The sequence below is a fragment of the Mycteria americana genome, chromosome 13, assembly GCF_035582795.1.
Source record: "Mycteria americana isolate JAX WOST 10 ecotype Jacksonville Zoo and Gardens chromosome 13, USCA_MyAme_1.0, whole genome shotgun sequence".
Taxonomy (NCBI): domain Eukaryota; kingdom Metazoa; phylum Chordata; class Aves; order Ciconiiformes; family Ciconiidae; genus Mycteria; species Mycteria americana.
This window is the reverse complement of record NC_134377.1, coordinates 12,293,366-12,316,958: the sequence shown is the minus strand read 5'-3', so window position 1 is coordinate 12,316,958 and position 23,593 is coordinate 12,293,366. Positions and strand designations below refer to the sequence as shown.

The window sequence follows — 23,593 nt, the reverse complement described above, 5'->3', positions numbered from 1 at the left end:
GGAATGTGGGTAGCGTTGAAGGTGGTGGCAGCCTCCAGTGCTTTGGCAGGAGGAAGAGCTGCTGTCATGTCTGCAGGAGACTAACCTGGTGCTCTCTGGAGATGCTGGAGGTTGCGGAGCCCTGCGGCGTTGTGATCTGGCGGGTGGTACTGCTTAGCCTAGCAGGTTTTTTGAGGGGGGTGTGTGTCTCAGAGGGCTGGGAATGGGCCAAGGAGCTGTGGCAGCTGGCGTGGGAGGCTGAGAGGAGGATCCAAAGTCTCCTGGGAAGGAGCTGACCTGGTTGTTTTGTGCTCCCCAGGATCGTGGCCTGCCTGGCAAACTGGAGCCGGTGTCGCCCGTGAGCCCTGCTCACCCTGACGCCGAGCTGGACCTGCTGCCGGCCCGGCTGTCGAAGGAGGAGCTCATTCAGAACATGGACCGCGTGGACCGCGAGATCACCATGGTGGAGCAGCAGATCTCCAAGCTGAAGAAGAAGCAGGTAAGAGGCTGTGGTCCAGAGGGGAGCATGCATCCTCGCTTCTGCGTGCTGCCTTACGCCCCGTCCTTGCCCATGTACGTCCACAGAGGGGAAGCGGCAGTGCCACAAGGATGGTCTGTGACATGCTCCCTGTCGTGACGTGGGATAGTTCCTGCTGTGCCAGCAGTCTGGAGCTGGTAGTTGCAAAATGAGGGAGCTTTGGAAGCCCGGCTTGTGGGCTCTTTTGCGTGTCAGAGTACCTTAAAGGGAGAAAAATCTGTTCCCAGAGACTTGCCCATGGTCATGCAAGAAGTCAGTGGCAGAGCTGGTGTCCTGGTTTCGGCTGCGATAGAGTTAATTTTCTTCCGTGTAGCTGGTATAGCACTGTGTTTTGGATTTTAGTATGAGAATAATATTGATATAACAATAAAAATATATAACAAATTTATAACAATAAATAACAATAAATGCAGCCTGGGTTGCCAGAGTTGTCCGTACAGCCCAGCGTTGGCACAAGGTCTTTCCTTTTACCTTTCCAGCAATTGCTTCTCCTCGGTGCTGTTGCTGTCACTGTGGTAGTACTGGGCTGTTGAAAACATTGCTGCGATGTCCTAATGGCCCTTCCAGGGCATTTAGCCCCCTTCTCCAGGGCTCTGCAGCTCTGCAGCCGTGAGCAGCGTCTGGCCCAACTCCGGTCAGGGCTGTGCCTGAGCCAGGGATGTGAATCCCATCTTCTTGGTTAGTGCTTTACCCCTGCACAAGAGCACTCCCCAGCAGAAGAATCGCCCGCTCGATGTTGCCATATATACAATTACCATAAACCCATTAAGAGATTAAGATGACAAAACCTTGGGGGATGTCTGTGAAAAAACCCACAGACTTAAAGGCTTTCACTTCCTAAAGCAAATCACTTCTCTCTGCCTCTCTTACCGATTGTTTTATTTCCTTTGCTTGGGGCTGGTTTCTAAACTCCCTGACGGCTGCTAATCCCAAACTGCCCGCGGAGTGACCTCTCCCGAGGGGTGTGCAGCAGGAATTTGAGAATGGAGGAAAACCTCTTCTTGGGCTGTCGGACAGGGCCAGTGCTCCTCGAGGATGAGCATGCCGTTGACCTTCCTCCCCATCAGATCTATATTTTCCCATGCCAGATACTATCCCTTTCTTTCCTACAAGACAAAGCAGAATGTTTTGGTTTTGTTTTCAAACAATACGGTTTAATTAACACAAAGGACCCTTTTTTTTGTGTTGCTTTTATCTGCAGAGGTATCGGAGTGCGTAGGGAGAGGGAGCCAAAAAGGGACAGAAGCAGCTGTGCTGGGGGTGTGAGGAAGCAGCCCTGCGTGCTGGCTCGCAGGGACCAAACATCTGGAGCAATGGAAACCACAGAGGTTCCTCTTGCTGGGTTTGGTGGGAGCTGGGCAAAGCCAGCCCTTCCCCTCTCCCTCCTTAGGAAGCTCGACAAAATGTTGGTGTCCTCTGGCAGCCTGGCTGCTGGTCCATGTTTTTGACTCACATTTGAGGAAGGAGATGCAAAACGTGGTCATTTCCCACTCTGGAGAGGGGTTTCCAGAGCGGGATGCGTGCCCGGCACAGCGGTGAAGGTCCCGCTCGCGGCAGCCGGGAGGACTGACAGCTCTGCCGATCCACTGCCTGACTTTTTTCAGAGATGCTGAGGAGCTGCTATTGAAGCTGACGGGAGCAGCATATGCTCCTTGCCGTTAAAATCAAGCTGTCCTTCCGTAAGGAAATGGGTTTTTTATTGTTGGCTGCTTGGTTGCTTTATTTCTTCCCTCCGAACGAATTTTACGATTCTTCCTCCCCACAGAAACGATGCTCTGCTGAGTGGGGAAAAAGGTGAAAGTGGCTGTTGGCAATAAAAGCATACCCTCCCCTCCTTTTCTTTTTTTTTTTTTTTTTTTTTTTTTTTTTGGCACATGGTGGCAAAGTCATTGGTAGCAAATCCTGCCCCCCCAACATGGCCTCTTCCCTCCGGCAGGATCCTTCCCCGGCCCCGTGCTCCAGCAGAGCTGGCACATCTGGGGGGAAGCATTCTGGGGGGGAGTCCTGTCTGAGATGCTCCAGGAACGTTTTGTCCATCTGTGCATCTGAGCTGTCAGCGCAGGAGAAAGACGAGTGAGGAAAAGCAATCAGCCTGAAACAGATACCGCTCCTGCAGGAACGGGCGGCGGAGCAGGGGAGAAATCGTACGCAGCCGGAATATCCTAATGCTTTTCCCCTCTGTCTTTGGGAGGCCTTCTCAGGGTAATTAAATACATTTGTACAGAAAGGCTGTGCAAAAAAAAAAAAAACCCCAAAATCCCAACCAACCCCAATCCACCATCTCTCTTTTTTTGGTTGTTCCAGAAAAGGCAAGGAAGGCTCTGCCTGGACTTTGCAAGAAGCAAACGTCTTCAGCAAGCTGAGAAACCGTCCCCAAACCCTGCGCACCCCTGGCAGAAGGCCACCTCCGTCAGCCATCCCCCGCTCATTCATGCGCCATATGCGCTTAAACCTCTCGCCGAGTCCTCTCTCCCCCTCTTCCTGACAGGGAAGGATAATCCTTATGCATTTATTCCTGGCAGCGGTACCGGGGATCTGAAGGAGAAATAAACTGCTGGGCTGTTCTCGCAGCGGTGCCTGAGCCTCCCTGGGCGCCGAGCTCGGCGAAGGGCTCTCCGGGAGTACAACACTCCCACCTGGTGATGGAGGTGGAGCTGGCTGGGTGGAAGAGCTCCAGGGTTTCCCCTTCCATCTATCTCTCCTCTCAGTTTCCTCCGTTCTCCCCTCGGCTCTTTGCAAGTGGTTTTCAGAGATGCCCTGTGGCTGGGAGCCCTCTCCTCTCCCCCGGGCAGGTGAAGCATCCCGGCGACGGCTGCCTAACGCACGGCAGCACGGCGGCTGGGTGCGTGCGGAAGGACCCTGGCTTCGTCAGGCAGGTCCCTTCAGCAGGGGGGCTGGTATGTGCGGGGATGGGGTCTTCCTGAGATGTCACCCACCTTCCTGCCAGCGCTGCAGGCTCCGATGGCCCCTCCGCAGCCTGTGGTCCAGCCAAAGGGACTCTTACCTGTAGAGGGCACCTCCTTCACTTGGAAGTGGGCTGGCCTGCGGATGCTGCGGGAGCTAGGGCTGTGCCCAACGATGGCATCTTGCTCCCTTCAACACCGCTGCGCTGACTTTGGCTGGGGAGGGGAGGGGGCTTTCAGGCAGCCGCTGCTGGGAGTGGGGAGGGAGAGAGTGTGGAGCTGTCAAGACTCATCTCTCATCCCACTTCTCTCCCTGTAAAGGTCACAGCCTAGCTTTTGTGGCAGACCTTTAAGAAATCCATTTTGTCCGTGTCTGGGAACCCTGACCTATTTTGCTTTGCCATTTCCCACAGCTCCCGGGGTAGCTGTCACGGGCTGAACCTGCTGTGGTCAGGTGTGCTGCCGGCAGACCCTGCCCGCATCCTTACCTCTAGCACCTGGGCCTTAATACCCATACGGTGTTACACCACAGAGAGTAGAGTTTAATTCTCTACTGTATTTCAGCTATAATTAGATTTGTATTTTTCTTTTAATGAGCTGCTTTTAATGAGCCTCCACTTACTGGCAAACTTTCATTTCCTGATATGCCATGAAATCCTCTTGTCTGAAATCACTTACAACATACCCGACCGCTTTGCAGAATTTTTGTGGGTTTCCAGAACAATGTAGCCAAGTTTCTGACTTTTTTTTTTTTTTTTTAACCCAAATATTTTCCCCAAGAGAAGTAGAGGATTTGACTGATCCCTTTTCTGGCTCTTTGGAGTTTTTGGAGTTTATGATGTGGGAGCAAGGGTGTGTGATGAGGTGCCTTGGCTGATCTGAGGACACCGAGCAAGAGCAGGCAGGTGCCTGGAAGCGCTGCTTCTGCGCTGGGGCTGATGCTGAGAACTGCTTTGCAGCCTGTGGTTTCAGCCATGGCTTCTCGAAGAGCTCTTGTCCCCTTTGCAAGGTGCTGTGATTTGGGCCACCTGAGAAGCAGCCGCGGCTGAGGAGAGAAGGGAGCTTTCGGGCTGTTGCATGCGTGGTTGGAGCCTTCGGCGTGTGCCGCAGTGGCACGGCTCTTTGCGGGCAGAAGGGGATGGATCCCTGCAGTGCTGGGGAAGGTTCCTCCCCTCCGTGGGTGCAGACGGTCCAAGCTGGCCGTTTCCTGGCCATCTTCGTGTGTGGCTGGAGTAACCCCTAGGTTAAGACCCTGGCATGGGCACGCTGGTGCCAACGTGCGGAGCCTGGGCTGTCCTCCCCGGCCAGAGCCTGCTCCCCAGCCGGGATGGTGCTCAGCCCTCTGCCTGGCGATGGTGGCTTTTTTTTTTTTTTTTTTTTTTTTTTTTTTTGCTATGTATCCATGTTCCTTGTGCTGCTGCTTTTCACTGTATGGGAGAAGATGTCCACCTGTGGGGAGGTGGAGCGTGAGCAAAGTCGACAGCACAGGGTTGCTTCATCTGTTGAAACACATTTAATTTAAGGGGTGTGAGTTATCGCAGACTGGCTTAACTGTTTTCTTGGACGGCATCCTACAGCCCAAGCGTTGCTAAAGGTACCATCAGTGGAAGCAGAGATGATCTGAAGGAGGAATAGGTGCCCACCTTCTCAGACCACCAGACATCGCTGTCTGGGAGGACGGGGATGCGCTCGCCTCCGGTGCAAGCCAGTTGCTCTCAGTCCTGGGTGCATTTTCTTCCTAGTACAAAACTCACTTGATTTTCCCCTTGCTTCAGCAGGGGATGCTTTAGCTGCAGAAAAAAAATACAAAGATTTGGAGATTCAGAGCTGAGCAGTGAAAAAATCATAGGCATTTTTTGACAACCGCTCCCTCTCCCGTGCCTGTGCTGCCCCGCAGCTGCCGTGCATGGCGTGTGCTCTCCCTCCTCTCAGGGAGCCGGTGGCCCCAGGAGGAGCCTGGAGGAATCTGTTATTTCCTCTTTCAGCTGAGCAGTTCCTCAAACTTACTGGAAGGGCTCAGATGTCTCCTCCTGCCTTGCACCCATCAGGAGAGCCGAAGGCGCAGGTTGTACATCAGATATACCCGCTGACCGCGGTGATATTCAAATGTACTTTCTTGGATCCCCTACTTTATAATTAAAGTTTGCTATGGCCTGAGCGGCTCGCAGATGGGTAGGAACGCCTCAAAAGATAAGTGATCTCTAAAGGCGTGTACGTGGACGTGCTGCTTTCTGCTTTCCATCTCCCGGGGAGGTAGTTGGTGTTCAAGCCAGCTTTGGGGCTGGGTGCGTTTGCATATGTGATGGGGATGTGGTGGACATGCTCGTGGAGCTGCTGTTGGGCTCGTGGGTGTTTCTGCTGTGCGTGGGAGTGAAGCTTGGGATGAGACACACACCTTGGGTTGCGTGTGTCCCAGCACAGGCAGGCACACGGTGCTGGAGGGGACGGCGCGGTGTATTTTTACATGCAGCTGCTGCACCTCAAGGCGTAGATGCCATGAAACGTAGAGCTGTGGCCATGCAGTAAGAACAGTACGAAAGCAGAAGAGCCAACAAAGAGAGCTTCTCGGCGCTGTTGTCTCTGAGGGCAGGACACCCAGGTGATGGTTGTCCACCCCGACTGGGCTTTCTGTAGTTGGAGCCTGGACTTACTTGGTTTCTGCTCAGGACAGCTTGTCCTGTGTGAAGGGAGGAGGGGAATGAGTCTCAAAGCCACCTTCCCAGGAGAGCATGATGGCTGACAGCTGGACGGCGGCTCATGCTGTGCCGGTGCCCTCAGCAGCCCTTCCTGTGCCTGCTGGGACAGCCAGAGCCACGTGGCATGTTCATGCTGCAGGCACTTGCAACCTGAGTACTTGGGCTCTCTCTGAAAGTTCACCAAAAGGTATCTTGGTGGCCCACATCTGAGCGCCGTGCTGTCCTCTGCAGGTCCTGTAGCTCTTGCTTGCCCTCTTGAGCACTTTGCGTCTCTCACCTCGGCCAGGAGGGCTGCCACATGTCCCATCGAGCTGACTCTGACCAGAGACGTCAGCTTTCGCGGTGTTATTGCCTCCTCTGCCGTACTTACTGGCTCATCTGGCTGCGTGGTGCAGGGGCAGCTGGTGCACAAGTCATTTCATCGAGAACAGTCATCCTGGGGCGTCCCCTCCAACCACAGCATCGCAAGATAAAGCTGAAGGTGGAGAGCAGCCTTGCTGCTAACCCCGTGCTCCTCCATCGCTCCCTGCAGCGTGGCGGCAGCTCCGGAGGCAGGTAGCAGCAGGGAGCTGGGCTGGAGCCGTGGTTCCCTTTAAGTGTTTCCAGGAAAATCATTATTTCTAGCCTCGAGTCCTCTCCAGGAGGCTCGTTCAAGGCAGGTCCTCATCCTCCATGCCTAAAAAGCACCAACCCACCAGCACGGGCCGGGTGCCTGGGGCAGGACAGCGCTGCGCTTGCGTGGCAGGGGATGTTACGCAGCTCTCCTCCCTCTCCCCGTCCCTCCACGGCCTGAGCCTGCTCATGTCTCGCAGGAAGCTTCCTGCCGTGGTGGTTTCTGCCTGGGTCGTGGCACCGCAGAGAGTCTTGTGTGGATGGGGACGGCTGCATTTCTCGCTGTGACTCACCCTCCTCCTCCCCCCTCTCCTTCCACAGCAACAGTTGGAGGAAGAAGCAGCCAAACCACCAGAGCCTGAAAAACCCATCTCCCCCCCTCCTATTGAGTCCAAACATCGCAGCTTGGTGCAGATCATCTACGACGAGAACAGGGTGAGTCTGGAAACGATGGAAGTACAAAGGTGCGATCGTGCCGTGTCACCTGGCCAGGGACAGGGAGGTTGGTAAGGGGTAGGTAGGGGATTCCCCTGGGGCGGAGGCTGTGGGAGGTGGATGGAGAGACGGTGTGGGAGATGGAGCCCCGTCGGGACTGTGACAACAGAGGGGACAGAGGGCTGAGCTGTGAGGAGCTCGCTCTGCTTTGCGGCTTGAGCACAAATGTCTTTAGAAGAACCTGCCTGGGGGGGTTTCCTGCGATCAGCCTTAGATTTGAAGTGTCCAGGAGATGCTTCAGAGCCCTGTCTGTTAAATAGCTTGTTTCATCCTCTCTCCTGGGAGTGAACCTGGTCAAAAGCTGCCTCAAAGGGTGGGCTTTGGCATGGTGGGGTGGGCTGCACGGAGGGAGGGGGACATCCGTGATGCTCCAATACTGGCAGGCCAGCTACGAGCTCTCCTGGCTGCCCCTGAGCCCCCCAGGCTGGAGCAGAAAGGACGTGGATGCAGCCGTGTCTGGATTTGTGGATATTTGATGCTGTAAATAGCATTAGCAAAGGTCAGGCTGGCATCCCTGGCTCTGGATCTCTGCCTTGACCGCTCATTTGTTGCACTCAGCCATTGCCTGTAATAGCAGCCTGAGGAGACACGAATTTTGCTGTGTGCTTCAGAGCGATGCTAGGAAATTGGGCCCTTTGGTAGATAATCAAGCATATTCATTTTCATTTAGGTGTTGGATAAAAAGGATGATTTTGCATAAAAGGAAAACTACCAGTCGCTAATTATTTTGAATTGCGAGGCCTGCGATTTCACTGGGAGCTGCAGAAATCCAGGTGCCTGGCTCCTAAAAAGAAAAAAAAAAAAAAATTGCATACCCTGCGCTCCCAGGCAGTGCAATTTTCCTGGTTTTCCTTTTTCCATCTGCTTCTCTCCCTGAGCCATAGGAAACCAAACACTGGCACGGTCTGTTGTGTGAGTGGGTGAAGGCTGAGGTCGATGTGTTTGAAGCGTTAGCAAGCGCCGGCTGGTGATAGCTTTACAGACACCGGGCTTTGGGGGCAGGTGCCGAGTGTTCCTCAAAGCCGTTCTCCCCATGGCACCACCAAGTGCCCTCTTCAGGGGTCTTGGGCTAGATGGCTTGTGCCTCCTGTGCAAGGGGTTAGGTTCAAAAAAAGGAGGTCTCAAACATTTTTATTCCTGTTCCCTTGAGCGCCATCTTCCTTGGACACTCTCACGTACCTGGACCACGTTACAAAGGGAAGAAGTGGGTGATGGTGCTGAGGCAGGAAGGAAAGGTGTTCTTCAGCCATTGTATCCCCAATGGCCTGTGTTGTAGCAGTCCCTGTTAGCTGGACCTGGCTCAGGGCTGAGGGTCCTGCCAGACCCTGCTTTGTCACCTCTTGTCTCTGCCCACGCCAGCAGCAGGGTCACCCTTTCCCTCCCGTCTCCCCGAGTCTCCCATCACCTCCTCCACAGCAAACACGATCTGCTCTCGAAGCCTCTGCCACGGCTCAGGGCAGTCCCTCGGGGTTGCTGCCCTGTCCCACGGGTGGTGGCAAAGAGTGCGGAGAGCAGGCGTGGAGTTCTACATTTCTCCTTGGAAGTGCGTGGCCATAATACCCGGGACGCTGTCGCATACAGTGCTCGGAGCTGGTAGCATCCATTTGTCAGCGTGCCCAACTTTATTCCAAGTTACGCTGATCCTCAAAGCCAGGCTGCTACCAGGAGTGTTTCGCTATTAACCTTCGTGATAGGGTGCTCTTATTCCAGGTGGGTGCTCAGCAAGCGAAGGTCACATCTGACACCAGATGTCTGCATAATTTCAAATCTGGCTCCGTGTTCATGTCTGCGTGATCCCTGGGATGGGTAAATGATGATTCTTCCCCTGTTCTTGTAAAGTCCCCTTGTGAGTAGCGTGTAAGCAAGCTCGTCCGTGGATAGGAGACTCAAACCAAACCACCCTTCCCTTTTGCTTGATAGAAACCATAGCGGGCTGGAGGGAAGTTCCTCCTTTGAAGAAGGCATGATGTATTACGGGCAACGGAGAGTCGACAGAGCCTTGCTGGCCGATTACAGTGGCTGAGGCTGGGTGATCGAAGGACCCTGTTAAGTGCCATAGCAGGGGGATGCCGAGCTGCGGGCTGCAAGGGGAAGGGTGTGCTCGCCGACAGCATTGCCCTTGTCATGCCTCCAGTAACAAAGGCGGGATCCAGGATGTAATTGTCCTTCTAAAGAGCATCCCCAGGCTCAGCTTTCAGTCTCTTGCCTCCATTGGACACGTTTGGGATGCCTTTTGGTAATGACTGCTCTTCCCCTTGGGGCCAGGAGGAGGAAAAGTGGAAGAGGAAAGGACGTGGGAGCAGCATCAGTTAGGATTGTGGGTGGAAAAGAGTGGCTGGTGGTCGGACGTCGGGTTGCTTTGGGTGGGTTTGGTGGCAGCAGAGCGTGCGGGCTTACCTGGCCGTCTGTCGGAGAGGAGAGCCCCGGGCATGGTTGTGCTGACCCGTGGCTTTGCTGCAGCCGAACACTTAATTGCAAGGTGAGTTGGTAGGAGCAAAGGGCTGTGAGGCAGATAGAGACATACTGATCAAGAGCGGGGAAGGTCACTGAGCCAAATTTTAAGCCTTTTCGCCTCTTCTGTGCTGCAGAAAAGCAGTAAAGTTGGATGCCTCGAGGTCTGCTCGCAGGAAAAGCGGCTGTAACGGCTGATCCAGGGCTCCAGCCTGTACGCAAAGGGAGGAAAAGCTTGGTTTACTCTCATCGCTCAGCTTGCGGCTTGCTTGAGGGAGGCAGCGTGCAGTAAGACATGCAAATAAAAAGAAGATATTCAGGCCTCGGGAAGAGGCAAGAGAGCAAAGCACCCCAGAAGAGCTGGCAAAGCCTGAGATGATCTTTAAAGAGCAATATTGTGGAAGCGGGAGAAAGCCAGCACTTGTGCCGACGCCAGAGCAGGTGGGAGGCAGTGCGCTTCGTGGAGGGGCTGTCGCCTGGCTCTGGTTTAATTTTTCATGAACCGCGGGTCTGTGCTTCACCGAGTGCGCGGGTGCCGCTGTGCCTGTTCCCACCGCTCCTGCCAGGCTGTGCCGGTGTTACACACTGCGTGCAGTTATACCCCGAACAAAGGAGACACCAGAAACGGTCCATGGGAGAGAGGAGGTTACCTAAGGACAGAGCAGCTAGCAACACCGGAAAATCAAGTTAGCCAGCCATTCTGTGACCTACTTTCCTTTTGGTGATAGCTATGGCTTTGCAGGGGTGAATGGTTTCTAATTTTAGCTTATGGTTCATCAGGGAAGCCTATATATTTTTCTTACCACTGCGCTGGGTATGGATGAGGGGTTGGGATGCAGGTTGGCACTGGCCTATATCAGATTTTCTCAGAATTCAGGTTTTCTGATGCTCAACGCCTGTCATGCTGGTTTTCCCTCTTGTGACCTATTTAACATGTATGATTTGAGAAGTTCCTTGGCGTCGGAGAGGATAATTGTGGAAAACGTGACCTGTAATCCCCTCTTGCTATCCTCTGCTGGACAAGTAATTGATTTCCAGAAAAAAAAAGTTGACTGTACAGATTCTGCTGGGGAAGAGCGGAGAGAAGCTGCTCTTGACTGCGGTGAAATCCTGGACTGTGAGGCTGTGGTTACATTTGAGAAGGTTTTAGGAAACTTGGTTTATAGAGAGGCAGCTGATATTCTTATTCGTGGTCACTGAGATCCAGGTGCCTCCTGCCCTGGGTACGTGCTGACCAGAGCCGCTTTATCTTGTCTCCAAAGATGAGCTGTGAAATTGCACCTGGAAAAGTACCTTTTGGGAAGTGTTTGCAGTATAACACAGAAAAACACACATGCGTGTCTCCGTGCCAAGATTTCGACTGTGAGTGCAAACTGTACCGTTTCTGAAAGGATGTATGAGAATGGAAGTTAACGTTTTTGTTACTATCTGTAGACTAAACTGAGAGTAAACAGTGGGTAGCATTTTCAAAAGCATCTGAGTCCTATTTTCAAAAGTACTTTTAGTCCTTGAAGAGCCAGAATGATGTTTGAAAACAGCGATGGGTGCTAAAATTGCCGAGATCGTTCAGAAGGTGTAGCGGGGAGCTCAGGGACTGTTTCGGCTGCGGGGTGCGCGGGTGCAGGATGGGGTGCGCTTGCCAGTCATCAGCCCCTCTGCGGGAGCCGGGTGCTGGCAGGATGGTGCAGAGCCTGAGGAAATCGGGTTGTGACGGGCGTCTTGGTTGCTGCTAGAGGCTGACAGCAATGCAGGCCTTGGGGATCTCCTGAATTAAACTGTGCGAGTGACCTTCAGGGTCTCCCCTGCGGGGGGAAGCTGATCCCTGCTGGGTCTGGCACCTCTAAGGTGGCAGCTGTGTGGCACAGCCTCCTTGCGAGCTTTAATTTGCCCCTCTGGGATGCGTTATTATATCAAGAGAATTTAGCTACCTTCACCTCAAATCCCTGTAACCAGGGCAGATCCTCTGTGCATATTTTTAGCCATGGCTTTAATCCGCTGGGCCGCTCACGGGATTCCTTGCATCCGTCTTCCCCTGAAATTCATTGAGCATACCTGGGCTTGAAGATGTTTTTGTGCTTTAAATGGAAATTTCCAGGTCCCTTGCTAAGCATGGGGAGGAAGGCAGCATTGGTGTTGCTCCAGATTGCTCTCCGTGCCTTTCCTGGGACGCTGGGCTGGCTGAGCTCTCCTCGTCAGCGTGTCCTGGAGGATGCTGCACCGTGGCAGCCGTGGCCGTGCCAGCAGCCCACCGGCACGTGACTTTGCTGGGTGAATTCTCCTCCAAGTCCCCTGCATGCCCAAAGTCCCCATCAGCTACCGTGCATGCATGCACGCAGGCGTGCTTGTGCCTTCTCTCCGACCCTCATGACGGATCCGGGTGGTTGAAGGCTCTCTGCGGACCTGCCGTGCATTGGAGCCAGGCAGGGTTCCCGCTTGGAGACCAGCGGATAAAAAGCAGCATCCATCCTGTGTCAGCCCTGTCCCTGCAAACAAGCGCACGTCGGCTTTCCTCTAAAACATTCAGCTCATTTATCGGAGAGGGAGAGGTCGCGTCAGGACACGGTGTGACTTTGCCCTCCACCGCCGTGCCAGAGAGGGGATGCCGCGTGCTGCGACCCACCGCAGCGTGGCGAGGGCTGGGACGAGTCCCCCCGCATCGCCCCTGCGCCCCTTGCGCATCGCCGCGCAAGCCCATCCCTGCTCTGCTGTCAGCCCTCCGAAAAACTGGGTTTGATGCAGTGCAGGCAGTGGAAGCAGGCAGCAGCGTCTGTCTCACTCTTGGGATTGAGTTGGTGGAAATCAATAAGATTAAATTTTAATTCGTTTTCTGTCTCGGTGCTTGTTCCTTCAAAAGGGCACAGCTATCTATCTATAAATTCAACATTATGCTGTAAAATTGGAATTCAAAGGATTGTTTTGAACTTTTTCCACCCTCTGTTGCTGTTGTGTCTGTGCGGAGCGTGTTCCCGGCTATCCATTTACCCTCCCTCAAATACCTTCATAAAGCGTTAATGCCCCATCCATAAATAAGAGAATAAATAAATGAACACTTTTAGCATTGCAAAGTATAATCTAGCTGTTAACTACTCAAAAGCACTGAGTGCGACTCAGATCCCATGGGGATTTTATGGCTGTATAACTCGGATTTTCTGTGAACTCCTGATTTACATTAGAAAGGGAAGAATCAGGCCTGCATCGTCAGCACGGAGCTGGTGCGGTAAATAAAACCTTATCAGTGAAACCGCTTTGGAGCATTAAATCTGCAGGGTTTTTTTCAAATTCTAGTTTATGTGGTAGTCGGGGTGGGGGCATTTCGTATTTGGCTGCTGAAAGGGCCTCGTTAGTTTTACTTTTGTTTCTAATAACTTTTGTTGTGGGGTTGCCTCATCTTGGCTCAGTGATGCAAGATGGGCTTTCAGATAGTCCAGAGGAAAACTGGGAAGGTCAGAGGTTGGATGCTATTAGCACTTCTGCGTTATAGCAAGATTTCCAAAAAGGTAAAATTGAACCATTTAGCCTGGAGTCATTGAGAATCCTTTTATTTTTTTCTCGGATTTTAAGGAAATTTTGTTGTTGGTGGTGGTATTTTTAATGGTCCTGATGTCTATTTTCAATGTCTGCCTCAGGATCTGGAGTTCCCAGTAGGTGCGTTGACTTAGAAGCTTTGTCCATGACTAACCCAGACCAGATAATGCTGCGTCCTGCGTTTTCAGGTCCTGGAAAGAAGGACGAGAAGTGCAGAGAACCCAAATCTCTGAGAGGGAGAAGTGTAGACCCTGCAGGAGGGCTCCGGCTCCTTGGGTTGGGTGACCAGAACTTTGCCATAACTGCTCCAGTGCCGAGACTTTGATTTCTAAAAGCCTGCTGTGCAACGCCAGTGTTTTCAGCAGTTTTGCAATGGCAAAACGTTAAGCAGTGGTTTGCAATGGCAAAGCCTTGTTAGCACCTTGCCTTAAAACTAATATGCCTTTGATTGGCACCGTAACCTTGCAGACGACAGAGTGTGATGCTAGGTCAGTGTGTGAGTGGAAACCCGGCTGTGACGGGGGGTTCGCCCCTTGGCTGTGGATGGAGTACGAGTGAGCCGACCACAGAAACTGGCTGGCAATGACAAGGCAAAGCTGGAGACGGGCGAGCAACCAAAATGAGTCGACTTGTCACACTCTGCACAGGATAGGCGGGGACTGGTATTAAGACACAGCTCCAACGTGACCCGCTTCCTCAGTTTTCTCGCTATTTGTGATTAGTCATTCGTAACCACTGCTGCATGCATCTGCTGGCCTGAGCCTCGGGGACGGGGCTCCATTGCTGCCGGTGCGGTGGGGAGATGGCTCCAGCCAAACGCAGGGAGGTGGGGAAGTGGGGAGCGTGCAGGCACCCGCATCCCATGGGCACCACGGGCACCGTCAGCCCCTGGGCCGGGTGAGAGGAGACTGCCACGCACCACCGAGGCTGAGCGATGTCCCCTGCTGCTCGGGCACGTTTGGGTTCAAGGAGAGCCTGGGGGAGGGCACACATCCTCCGGCTCCTGCGGCTGGGTCGAGAGCACCGGTGGTGGCCATCCCTGCCGGCGGTGGGAGCTGGGGAGGGAAGAGCGTTGCTTTCCCTTCCCATGGTGTCGGGGCTCATCCCACCTGCTTTGTGGGGAGGGCAGCAAATTGCTGGGGTGGTTTGGCTCTTGGAGGGAGGATGCTGAGGTTCAAAGGGGAAAAAATTAGTACCCGCGGTCATAGGAATGAAAACCTTTCCCCATGAAACTGGTACTGCCAGGTCGTGGTTTGGTCCTGGCAGATCTTGGCACAGAGGCAGGGCTTTTAAATCCCCCCAGACTGTTTGCTTTTCTGCTTCACGTAGAAAGGTGTCTTGCCTGAGAGTTTCCACGATTTCTGCTGACTTGCCACACTCCTCCCGAATTTTGTTTTAAACAAAGTCCGACTCCAGCCTGCCTCTTTGCCCTGCCACTCCTGCAGCTCCGCCTGCCCCTGGGACGTCCTGCTGCCGGGACAGGAATTTTTCGCAGTGCCGCCCTGTGCGCAGCTCTCCTGCCTCTCGAAGGGCTTTGCTTATCTCTGTGCAGGACATGCCTGGTCCCAAGTAGAAACCCTGCCATTCCCCAGCGCTGCTGCTTTCGGGCTGCTATAAATAACCCCGGGAGCACGGTTCAGCTGCAGCAGCTTTGCACTGCATGGAGCGATGGCTGGAGTCGGTCCAAGAAAATGCCGCCTCCTAATTTCAGATCCGCTTTCTCAAAATAACTCTTGTGTTTCCTTCTCTTCCATTTTTAAACTTTGCTTTAAGAAGAGCCCACGCAAAATCCCAGACTCTCCCTCCTCTGGTTTTGGATGCTCCACTGCCTCGTGGGGTCGGCTCGTCATCCCCGTGGGAGCTCACATGGCCGGGGAGTTGCTCTCCTGCCCGCTTTCCCCTCCCAAACCTATTTTAAGTTTCTTCAAAGGAAAAACAAGGGGCTGGAGTTTGCTTTGGAAGCCAAATGCTTTTTAGGCGAGAATGGAGATTTTCATAGTCTGCAGGGAGGTTTTTGTTCTTGACGAAGATATGTTTAGTTCCAGGCCTGCTGGAGGAGCATGAGATGGGGTAAGAGTGTGACCTCCCCAGCCGCAGTCTGCCTGCCCGTGCCCCTGCCCGTGGGGAGATGGGGAGGGAGGATTTTGGGGGGGCAGGTGCTGCTGCTTGCCATATCTGCGGGTCCCCTTTTGCATCCGTGGGCCCTGCAGTGGCACAGATCAGTGTTTGCGGTTCAGCCGCACTTCTTGAGACGCCTTGATCCCTCCGAAATGCACACGGAGGACTAGTATGTGATGGGCTTCAGCTCTCCGTCTGAGTCGTGCCTAAACGTGCTCCAGAGGAGGTGCCTCTGCCCTTGGAAGTGCCCACGGTTCGCTCATGCCCGTGCCAGTGCGAAACCCAGAGCCGCTCTACCGGAGCAAAGCGACTCTGATGGTAAATGGGAGCAAAATTCAGCCTTGGGGCTTCAGTCCCTCCGCGAATGCCGCTGCTCCCAGTGCTGTAGCAATATTTCAGGAGTCTGTACCGAATCGGGGAAAGGGGTCATTAGCTGCTTGCTGTGGAGCTGCAGAGGGACTATAAAACCGCTGGGGATCTTCATGCATCTCACTAGAAGTAATGGCTAGATTTGCTTCCTGATGCGTTTCTTTCTGTTAAATAACAGGGATTGCAGGCACGGGTGGGGTTATTCAGCAGATGTAGGATGAACCCTCTGGTTTCCTTCTGCAGGGTCAATTGCTAAACGTACTCCTAACGAAATCAATATTGGAACCGAGTCCTAGGTGGCTGTGCCTTTGGAAAGGAGAGGATTTAACAAGGCTGCTGGTGGTCTTCAGCAAAGGTCCTGTGTCTGCGCAGAGAGCTGGGGGCTGCCCTTGCACGTGAACGGTTTGAGGTTTGCCTAAATTCCCCAGCCAGGCTTCTGGCTGGCTGGGTCCCCAGGCGGGAGCGTGTCTCCCTGTGTCTGTCTGTCCTCCAGGATGAGCCCCAGCATGGTGGGAACCTTCTGCTGGGCATAATCGTCCTTCCCAATTCTGCCGCCAGCTCTCACCTCTGTCTGCGTGGCCTTTCAGACAGCTCATTACGGTTCTGCTATGATCTGATAAATGCAGCAAGGAGCATCAGCAATTACAGAGGGTGTCAAGTGTTAATGGGGCAGCTTTCAAGATAGAGGCATTTCTTTGTGTACGTACAAAGATATGACGTGCTCGGAATAGCTTCCCCTCCTGATCTTTCGTTCTGGAGACGTGTACGTTACAGGCGGTTAATGCAGGACAAATTATGTCATTCTTCTTGATTCGCCACATGTTCTGCCTATGGTGATTTGCCTCTAGGTTGTCTCATTAAGTTGTCTAAACATGGCAAATACAGCAGCTGAACATACTCGGCTTTTTCTTGAAGTTAATCGCATCGTACACATGGACCTCCAGCATCATCGGTTCCTAGCTGTGCCATCCGCTGCTGCCGGGGCATCTTTCACCGGCGCTGGTGCCCAGGAGAACGGGCCTCTGGTGGCACAGGCTGCCTCGAGCCGGGGCTGCAATCTTCTACTCACAATTATGCTGCTTGCAATTAATCAGGGTGCTGATTTTTGTCCCCAGTATGCATCAGAAAATATTTGGGTAAGCTGCTGCTTCCTGCTGGCCAGCAAGCGTGGGGGCAGGAGGGCGGTTGGCCAAATCACCCTCTTGGCAGCGGATGCAGTGTCTTTTGTAGCAGTTTTAATGCCCCCCCCCCCGAAAATCTTATCCCCTGGTTTTAATTGTTTAAAGTTTCTGCATGCCACGGTGCTGATGTTCTCCAAGGTCAGCAGATTTTATAGCTCTTGGAGACCAAAATACTAAGCTCTGGCTGGGAGTTCTCCATCGCGTGATGAATATTTCCAAGGGGCAAGTCCCCAGGCAGACTTGGCTTGTTCCTGTTGATGGAGTCAGGTGCGCAGCGGTGGAAATGTCTAATGCTTTGGGGGGAGCCGGGCTGTGCGGCTCTTGGGTTTCTTGCCCGGGCTGCATTTGCTGTGGTTTGATTTCCCCGTCATCAGCTGGAGCATCCCTGGGGACAGCAGAGCTGGGTGCTGTGTTAGCCGGGTCTCTCCTGTCTTCTGAACCCAGTGGGAAATCCCCGTTCTGGGGGGGGGAATCTCATATGGAAGAGGCACGCGCTCTGTAGATGTGGTATTTTATGAGGAGGGTTGATGTATCTCTTACAGCTTGGGCCACATGTTATGCCCCGTTGATCAAAAGCTTTGCGAGTGCTGTGCTTTGCAGGTAGGTCCTGGTGCCGGGGATCACTTTGCTTCCCCTGTGGGGAAGGTGGGGATGGTCCCTTCTTTCCCTTACGTGTCAACGCACTCTCACATCGGCAGCAGTCTGGCGTGGGAGAAGAGCTGGGAGCAGTTTATTGCAGTGTGGAAAATGTAATTGCTGTGTGTAAACACGTGGCTCCTTTCCCTGGAGCCCGAGCCCCAGGCAAGGGTAGGCAGTTCCTTCTGTCGCAGCTGTTTCCCAGCGTGTTTCGGGATGCGCTTGCTCTCCAAAGACCCACCTCCATCACCGGGACGGCTGTACTTCTCGCCGCTGGTCCGGCACCGGACAGAAGCGTGGCGTGCAGCGAGCGGCACACCGGTACTGTGGGAGCAAGCCCCGTCTGCGCATCCCCAAGGGCTGCAGAGAGAGCCGGCGCTGGGGGCACCTCCCCGCCCGTGGTCCTAGGATGGAGCAGGACTCGGGAGAGGCCAGAGGGGCAGAGCAGCTCGCTGGGACGGGCTCCAGCTGCGTTTCGGGCTCTGCCACAGCATTGCTAGCTGCTCCACTTCTCTGTGCGTGTGTGTCCTTGCCTGCGAGGTACACGCAGTGCTCGTGACATCTGTCAACCCCGAGGTCTGCTGCGCAGGAGCGCTGCGGATGAACAGACAGGGATGCATTAATAGCGGGGCCGCTGCGTGCATCGTGCGTACGTGTGGGGACGGTGCCGGAGCAGGCACGCTTCATGGTTACGTCTCTCCTAGCATCCTTGAAGTCGCTTCTAAATTGCAAAGAAGCTTTGTGTCCTCCCGGGTGTGCAGTAAAGAGAGGAGCTGGAAGCGTGTCCTGGTCGCCCTGTTGCGGTGAGGCACCTGGCGCAGGTTTTGCAGCTGGGCCGGGGCTGTTCCGTCGGGGCCCTGAGCGTGGCTGTGGGCAGCGTGACTCATGCAGCTGCTCCCGGGACCAACTCTGCAAAAGTGCACGCTGGCAGATCAGACTGCGTGTGGGTGTGCAAAGCCCCGGTGAGGAACTTGCACACTTACCGGCTGCGTCGGCGCTTCTGAGGACTGGCCGGCAGCGGGGGGGTAGGTGAAGCTCTCGGAAACCCACCAAGGGGGGCGGACGTGGGGGCAAGCCGGCAGGGCGATGCGCCAGCTTTTGGTGAGGCATCCCCTGTGCCGAGACCCTGGGAAACTCATCCTGCCGTGAGCCGGCGGGAAGGTGAGAGGTGCCCGGTGCCGGGGAGCAGCATGAGCCAGACCCCCGCAGCTTAAATCCCTTCGCTGCCGGGTGGGGACTTCACCCCGGGTTTGCCAAAGCCCCGCTGGCTCTGCCGGGGAGCCCAGAGCCCAGCCCTCCCCAGCTCCCCAGCCCTGGGGCTCAGCTCCCATCCTGCAGCTCCAGCGGGGCTCTAGTGCTTATTGGGTTAAAATGTTGAATGTGCTTCAAAAAAGGATTTTCCCCTCTTTCTCCTCTCCTGCCCCCCCCCCCCCCCCGTGTTTAAATCCTGGGAAGTTCAGCCCTCCCACTGCTCCTTCACCCCTATTTTAGGCAGCTGTGGATTTTCTCTCCCCCCTACCCCAAAATAGCCAAAACGATGTATTTTATTGAACAAACACCTCTGAAAAATCTGTCTCCTCACCCCCCTCGCTGCCAGGTATTTGGCTTTATCAGCTCAGCCCCGTGGCTCGTCAGCAGCGTGCAGCGATCTGGATTTATTGGACTGTCGGTAACCTCCACTGAAAAGCCTGGCTTTGCGAGGAAGTGCTGTTTACTGAAACTGTCATCTTTTATTTAGACTCCTGTTGCAACCAACCCGTGTCTTTTTTTCAGGCCTGTTTAATTAGTAACCACTGCACAGCCCGTGACACGTGTTCCTGGGTGGTTTTTTTCTTCTAATAAGCACTAGGTAGCTTGGCCGGGGGCGGGAGGGGGCAGAGAAGGGCTCCTCTGCGGCAGGGAGGGGAGGGAAGCGAGAGCAAGACGAGGAGCCAAGGGCAGCTCAAATCTAATGATCACATGCTCGTGAAGCGATGAATCCTAGAAAGGGCATCTCTGTGCGCGTACTGGCTCGCCCGCCCTCCTCCTCGCACGGCGGCCGTGCAGAGGTAGCGGGTGCGATCCCCCCGCCCGGCACCCAGAGGGGTCGGGGATTCGGGTCGCTTCCCGGGCAGAGCTTGGATGCGTTAAAGTCGTGATAACTCGAGCGCCGGAGCCCTTCGTCCGTGGGGCTTTCCTGCAGGTCCAGAGGCTGAGCTGAACCTTGCCACCCACTTTCGGGCAGGGGTGGGATTTGTGGCGGCTCTGCGGAGGTTTGGGAAGGGGTTTTAGCACAGGGGGAGAGCTGGCGCAGAGGGCTGCGACTGTAACCGATGGCAGAAATAACTTTTCTTCTCCCTCTCCCCTTTCTTCCCTGCAGAAGAAGGCAGAGGCTGCCCACCGGATCCTGGAAGGACTGGGTCCCCAGGTGGAGCTGGTGAGTGTTACCTCTTGCTGCGGGGAGCGGGAGCCGGGCCCGGTTTGGAGAGGTCCCCGGGTGGCGAGCACGGCACCCTGTGTGTGTGTCTAAGCTGTCAGAAGGAAGCTTGCGGCTGGCTGGGACCTCTTGCTGGCACGGCACCAAAGCAGGAAGCGAAGCGGCTGAGATGAGTACTGAAGCGCAGGCAGACACACACACACAGCCCTCTTGGGAGAGCCTTAACCCTTAGGCTCCTTCCTCGCACGCTGCAGCGGAGCTGGGTGGCGGAAGGGGCTCCGGCACGGGCTGCCTCCGCTTGGGATACCGATGGCTTCCTCTGCTGCTGGCAGCCGCGGCAGCGGGGCTGTGGGGCGGCTGCCTGGCCAGCCGGCCGTGTGCCGCTGCGTGGGAGGGACGGGTGCTGGGACGACTCTCCTCTGTCCCACCCTGCTGCAGGTGGAGGAGGGTGCTGCAGGGTGCTCTGTAAGCACAGCCCGCTTGCAGCTGCAACGACCTGCAGGTATCGGGACTCGCTCGCATCCTATTGCTGCCTCCCTCACGCACAGGGAAACTGAGAAAAACAACTTATAATAAATTGTCGGTTTGGGGCTGCCCCCTCATCCAGCAAAATCCAGCTGTAAGTCAAGCTATTGATTTCTGGAGGGGTGGCTGAAAACAACCCCCGCGGGGCCGAGTCCTGGAGAAGGGTGGTGGGAAAGGGTGCTGCGATGCTGCTGGAAGGCTCGGAGGGGGACAGACGTGGTCCGACGGAGCATCTCTCGCTTTGCACCGGCCGCGGGGTGCAACGGAGGCAGCCGTTCCCGCCAGGTGGGAGTGGGCAGCTCACAGGCCGCGGCAGCTGTAATTTGGACTTGCCTTGTGGAGGTGGTACTAATCACCATCTTCCCCGGGTGTGTAAGGGAGAGGTCACAAGGGAATTAGTGCTCGCTGCTACGTGTCGAAGCCCGCTTCCTTGTTTGGGGAGGTAGCGCTCATTATTTTTCCTTTGAGTCACCAGGGTCAAACCCTTTGCTCTCTTTCTGCTCTGAAGATTGGCAGTGCCTGGGGTTGGTGCTTCCAAAAGATGTTGCATTTCCTTTCCTTCCCCCTCCCCCCTTTTTTTTTTCCTCCTTTTTTTCCCTTTTTTTAGTTTGTTGATGCTTTGTCCCTGGGCGCTGACATTGCACGGGGGGAGCTGTAGCAGAGCCCAGTGCAAGCCTTTCCTCTGTCACCCTGTCTTACTCCTCAGAGGGGAGGGGAAACCTCTGCTGAGAAAACCCTGCAAAACCCCGGTTGGGCTCTGCGTGCGTCTTGCAGACTGTCTCATCTGTCTGCCCAGAGAGAGACGCTTCCTATGGCCCAGCCCCCATGCCGTGTCGGGCAAAACAGCACCCGGGACCTGCCAACGGCCTCTGAGAGACGAGATGAATAGTCAGATCTTCTTCTGAGTTGGAAAGGAAGCAGCTCTAGGAAGGAGAGCAGCTTTGCATGCTCTGCCCGACGTGCACGTCTGCTCCACCGTGTTGCACGCAACGTGCACCAGCCCTGGAGCTGCTGCGACCCAGCGGTCTCTTGCGGGGAGGCTGGAGCAGCCTGGTGCTAATCCTGTGCAAAACCTCTGCGAGGAGCGGTGCTGACTGTCGCCCAAATGCAGGGTCTTGGATTGCTATCGGCTTCGCTCAGGCTGCTGACGTCTTGCTTTTGGTTGTTCAGAGAGCTCTGGTTATTGCATTTGCAACAGCGATGGTGACGGATGCGCATCGGCTCGGTCGCGGGGCAGCTTGCCAGGGGCTGACGGTGCAAGGCGAGAGGTCGTGGTGGAAATCGGTTAGTCACAGCTGAGAGAGACCGGAGGTTACCGCAGCATTGGCAAACGGTGGCTGCGAGCAGTGTGAGGTGGGACGAGGTCTTGGGTGCTGCTGGCAGGGCGGAGCCGGGGGCTGCGTCCCCGGCTTGTGCTGGTGTTAACGGGCGGAGGGGCCGTGGTGGGGCTCTGCCTTCTGTCCTGCTGGCGGCAGGGTGCTCCGAGGGGCTTGCGTTTGAGCGAAAAAAGAAATCTTATTGCCTGAGCACATCGATGGACTTGTTGAGGCTGCCTGTAGCGTTAGCTGGAAGGAGGGGTTTTGAGAGTGATCCAGTATAGCATAAATAGGGATTTACCCAGAAGTTTTGGGTCTGTGTCACGGGTTTCCCATCAAGTTGGAAGCTGCTGGGAGATGGCCCAGCTCTGGTAGGAAACTCTAATTCCTGGCTTCAGTCTCTTAGAGAGCTCCCTCTGAGCTTTCAGGCTTACAGGCTCTTCACTGAAACTGGTGTCCTCGGGTTGCAGAACTCAAGGAAGCAGCAAGTGTTTGTTGCTGGTTCCTGGCTTCTCACTGCTTTGACCTTCCAAGGTCTGGCCCTGCACTTTTTATCTTAGAGGCGTCGTTCGTGTCTAATCCTCTTCGGAGGATCCTCTTTTTTGTGCTCCTGGGGTTTTAAACATGCAGAATTGTCCCCGAATCCCTTTGCCCATTACTCCTTGCTGGTGCCGGTCTGCTGGGGTTTTGGGTGGCCCCGCACCTCTTCCCTGGCCCCCACGTCAGCCCCAGCCGATGCAGAACACACCAGCGTGCTGCGTAGTCACGGCTGCTGCCCTTCGCTTGGCTGGGGCTCGGCTCCTGACCCCACAGTGGAAATCACCCCAGTTCAGGTCCCGGGAAGCTGGCGCTGCCCTCCAGGTTAGGAGGAGGTTGTGACTCAGTAAAGCAGCACTCAGCTCATTTCACCCCTGCAAGGTAGCGGGACCGTTTTAAAAATGACCCCGTGTTTCCCCAGGGAGAAATGTCATTGAGATGTGTAGTCTGAACGCTGCAGTGGCCAGAAAGCAATTGAGACCTTTCATTCCGTTTTATTTTTAAAGAGCTCGCAGTAAATTCAAGGTTTTTCCAGTAATAGCTTTGCATTGCAATTATGTTTTTCTTAAATATCATTCCCCAGAGAAATGCATTGCATATCCCTTACCCTGGAGAAACAGTGTGGATGTTTTGAACATGTCACCTTACCCATCTGACCTGTCAGCTTTACTTCTGCTTACTCATTGAGAAAGCTGTAATTCTGTGCAGGTTGCGGATGGCTGTGAGGGAAGATGCTGTTTCTCGGTCCCTGCCCTGTTGAGAATAAAGTTTCTTTAACTATTTAGTCCATGAGGATATGTTCTCTATGGGGTAGGTAGAACTTGTCTCCTGGGCTTGCTCCACTGCGTGGGCTGAGGTGCAGTGCCAAGGCTGTTGTGCAGACAAAAATCTCTTTGAGGTGCTGGTGTCACCTGGATGTTGGGTTTGGGTCCCAGAGTTTCTTATTTCTGAATGTTTGGGCATTTCTTTTAAAGTGATGTGTTCCAGTGCTTGTCTGTTAACACTTAGGTTTGCTAACTAAGAATGTGAGCGGCTGTTTATATCGTAGATAAGTAGTAGTGGAAAAGGATCGGCAGCCTTTGGTGAGCTGAGTGGCATCAGGGCATCCGAGATGTCCACATGCACTTCAGCATCTTCCAACCCAGGCGCAAACCAAAACGTTTACTCCACTTTACTGGAGAAGTCCCGGGAGGAAGGTCTCTCTAACTCACCATATGCCAGCTTCCTCGCTTTGATTTTTATGAGCACAGAGGGAAGAGAGGCACTTTTATTTATCAATATTTCCAGTTCCCGGAG

General features: G+C 54.5%; 1 protein-coding gene across 9 annotated transcripts in view; it reads left to right on the top strand.

The window, feature by feature from the left end:
- NCOR2 (nuclear receptor corepressor 2) overlaps window positions 1–23,593 on the top strand; it is a 258,591-nt gene that overhangs the window by 124,706 nt on the left and 110,292 nt on the right. For all 9 annotated transcript variants that reach the window (XM_075515988.1, XM_075515987.1, XM_075515985.1 and 6 more), the window contains 3 exons: window positions 299–478; window positions 7,050–7,163; window positions 19,863–19,919. In XM_075515988.1, coding sequence (XP_075372103.1) covers window positions 299–478; window positions 7,050–7,163; window positions 19,863–19,919 — 351 coding nt within the window. The remainder of the gene's footprint in view (window positions 1–298; window positions 479–7,049; window positions 7,164–19,862; window positions 19,920–23,593) is intronic.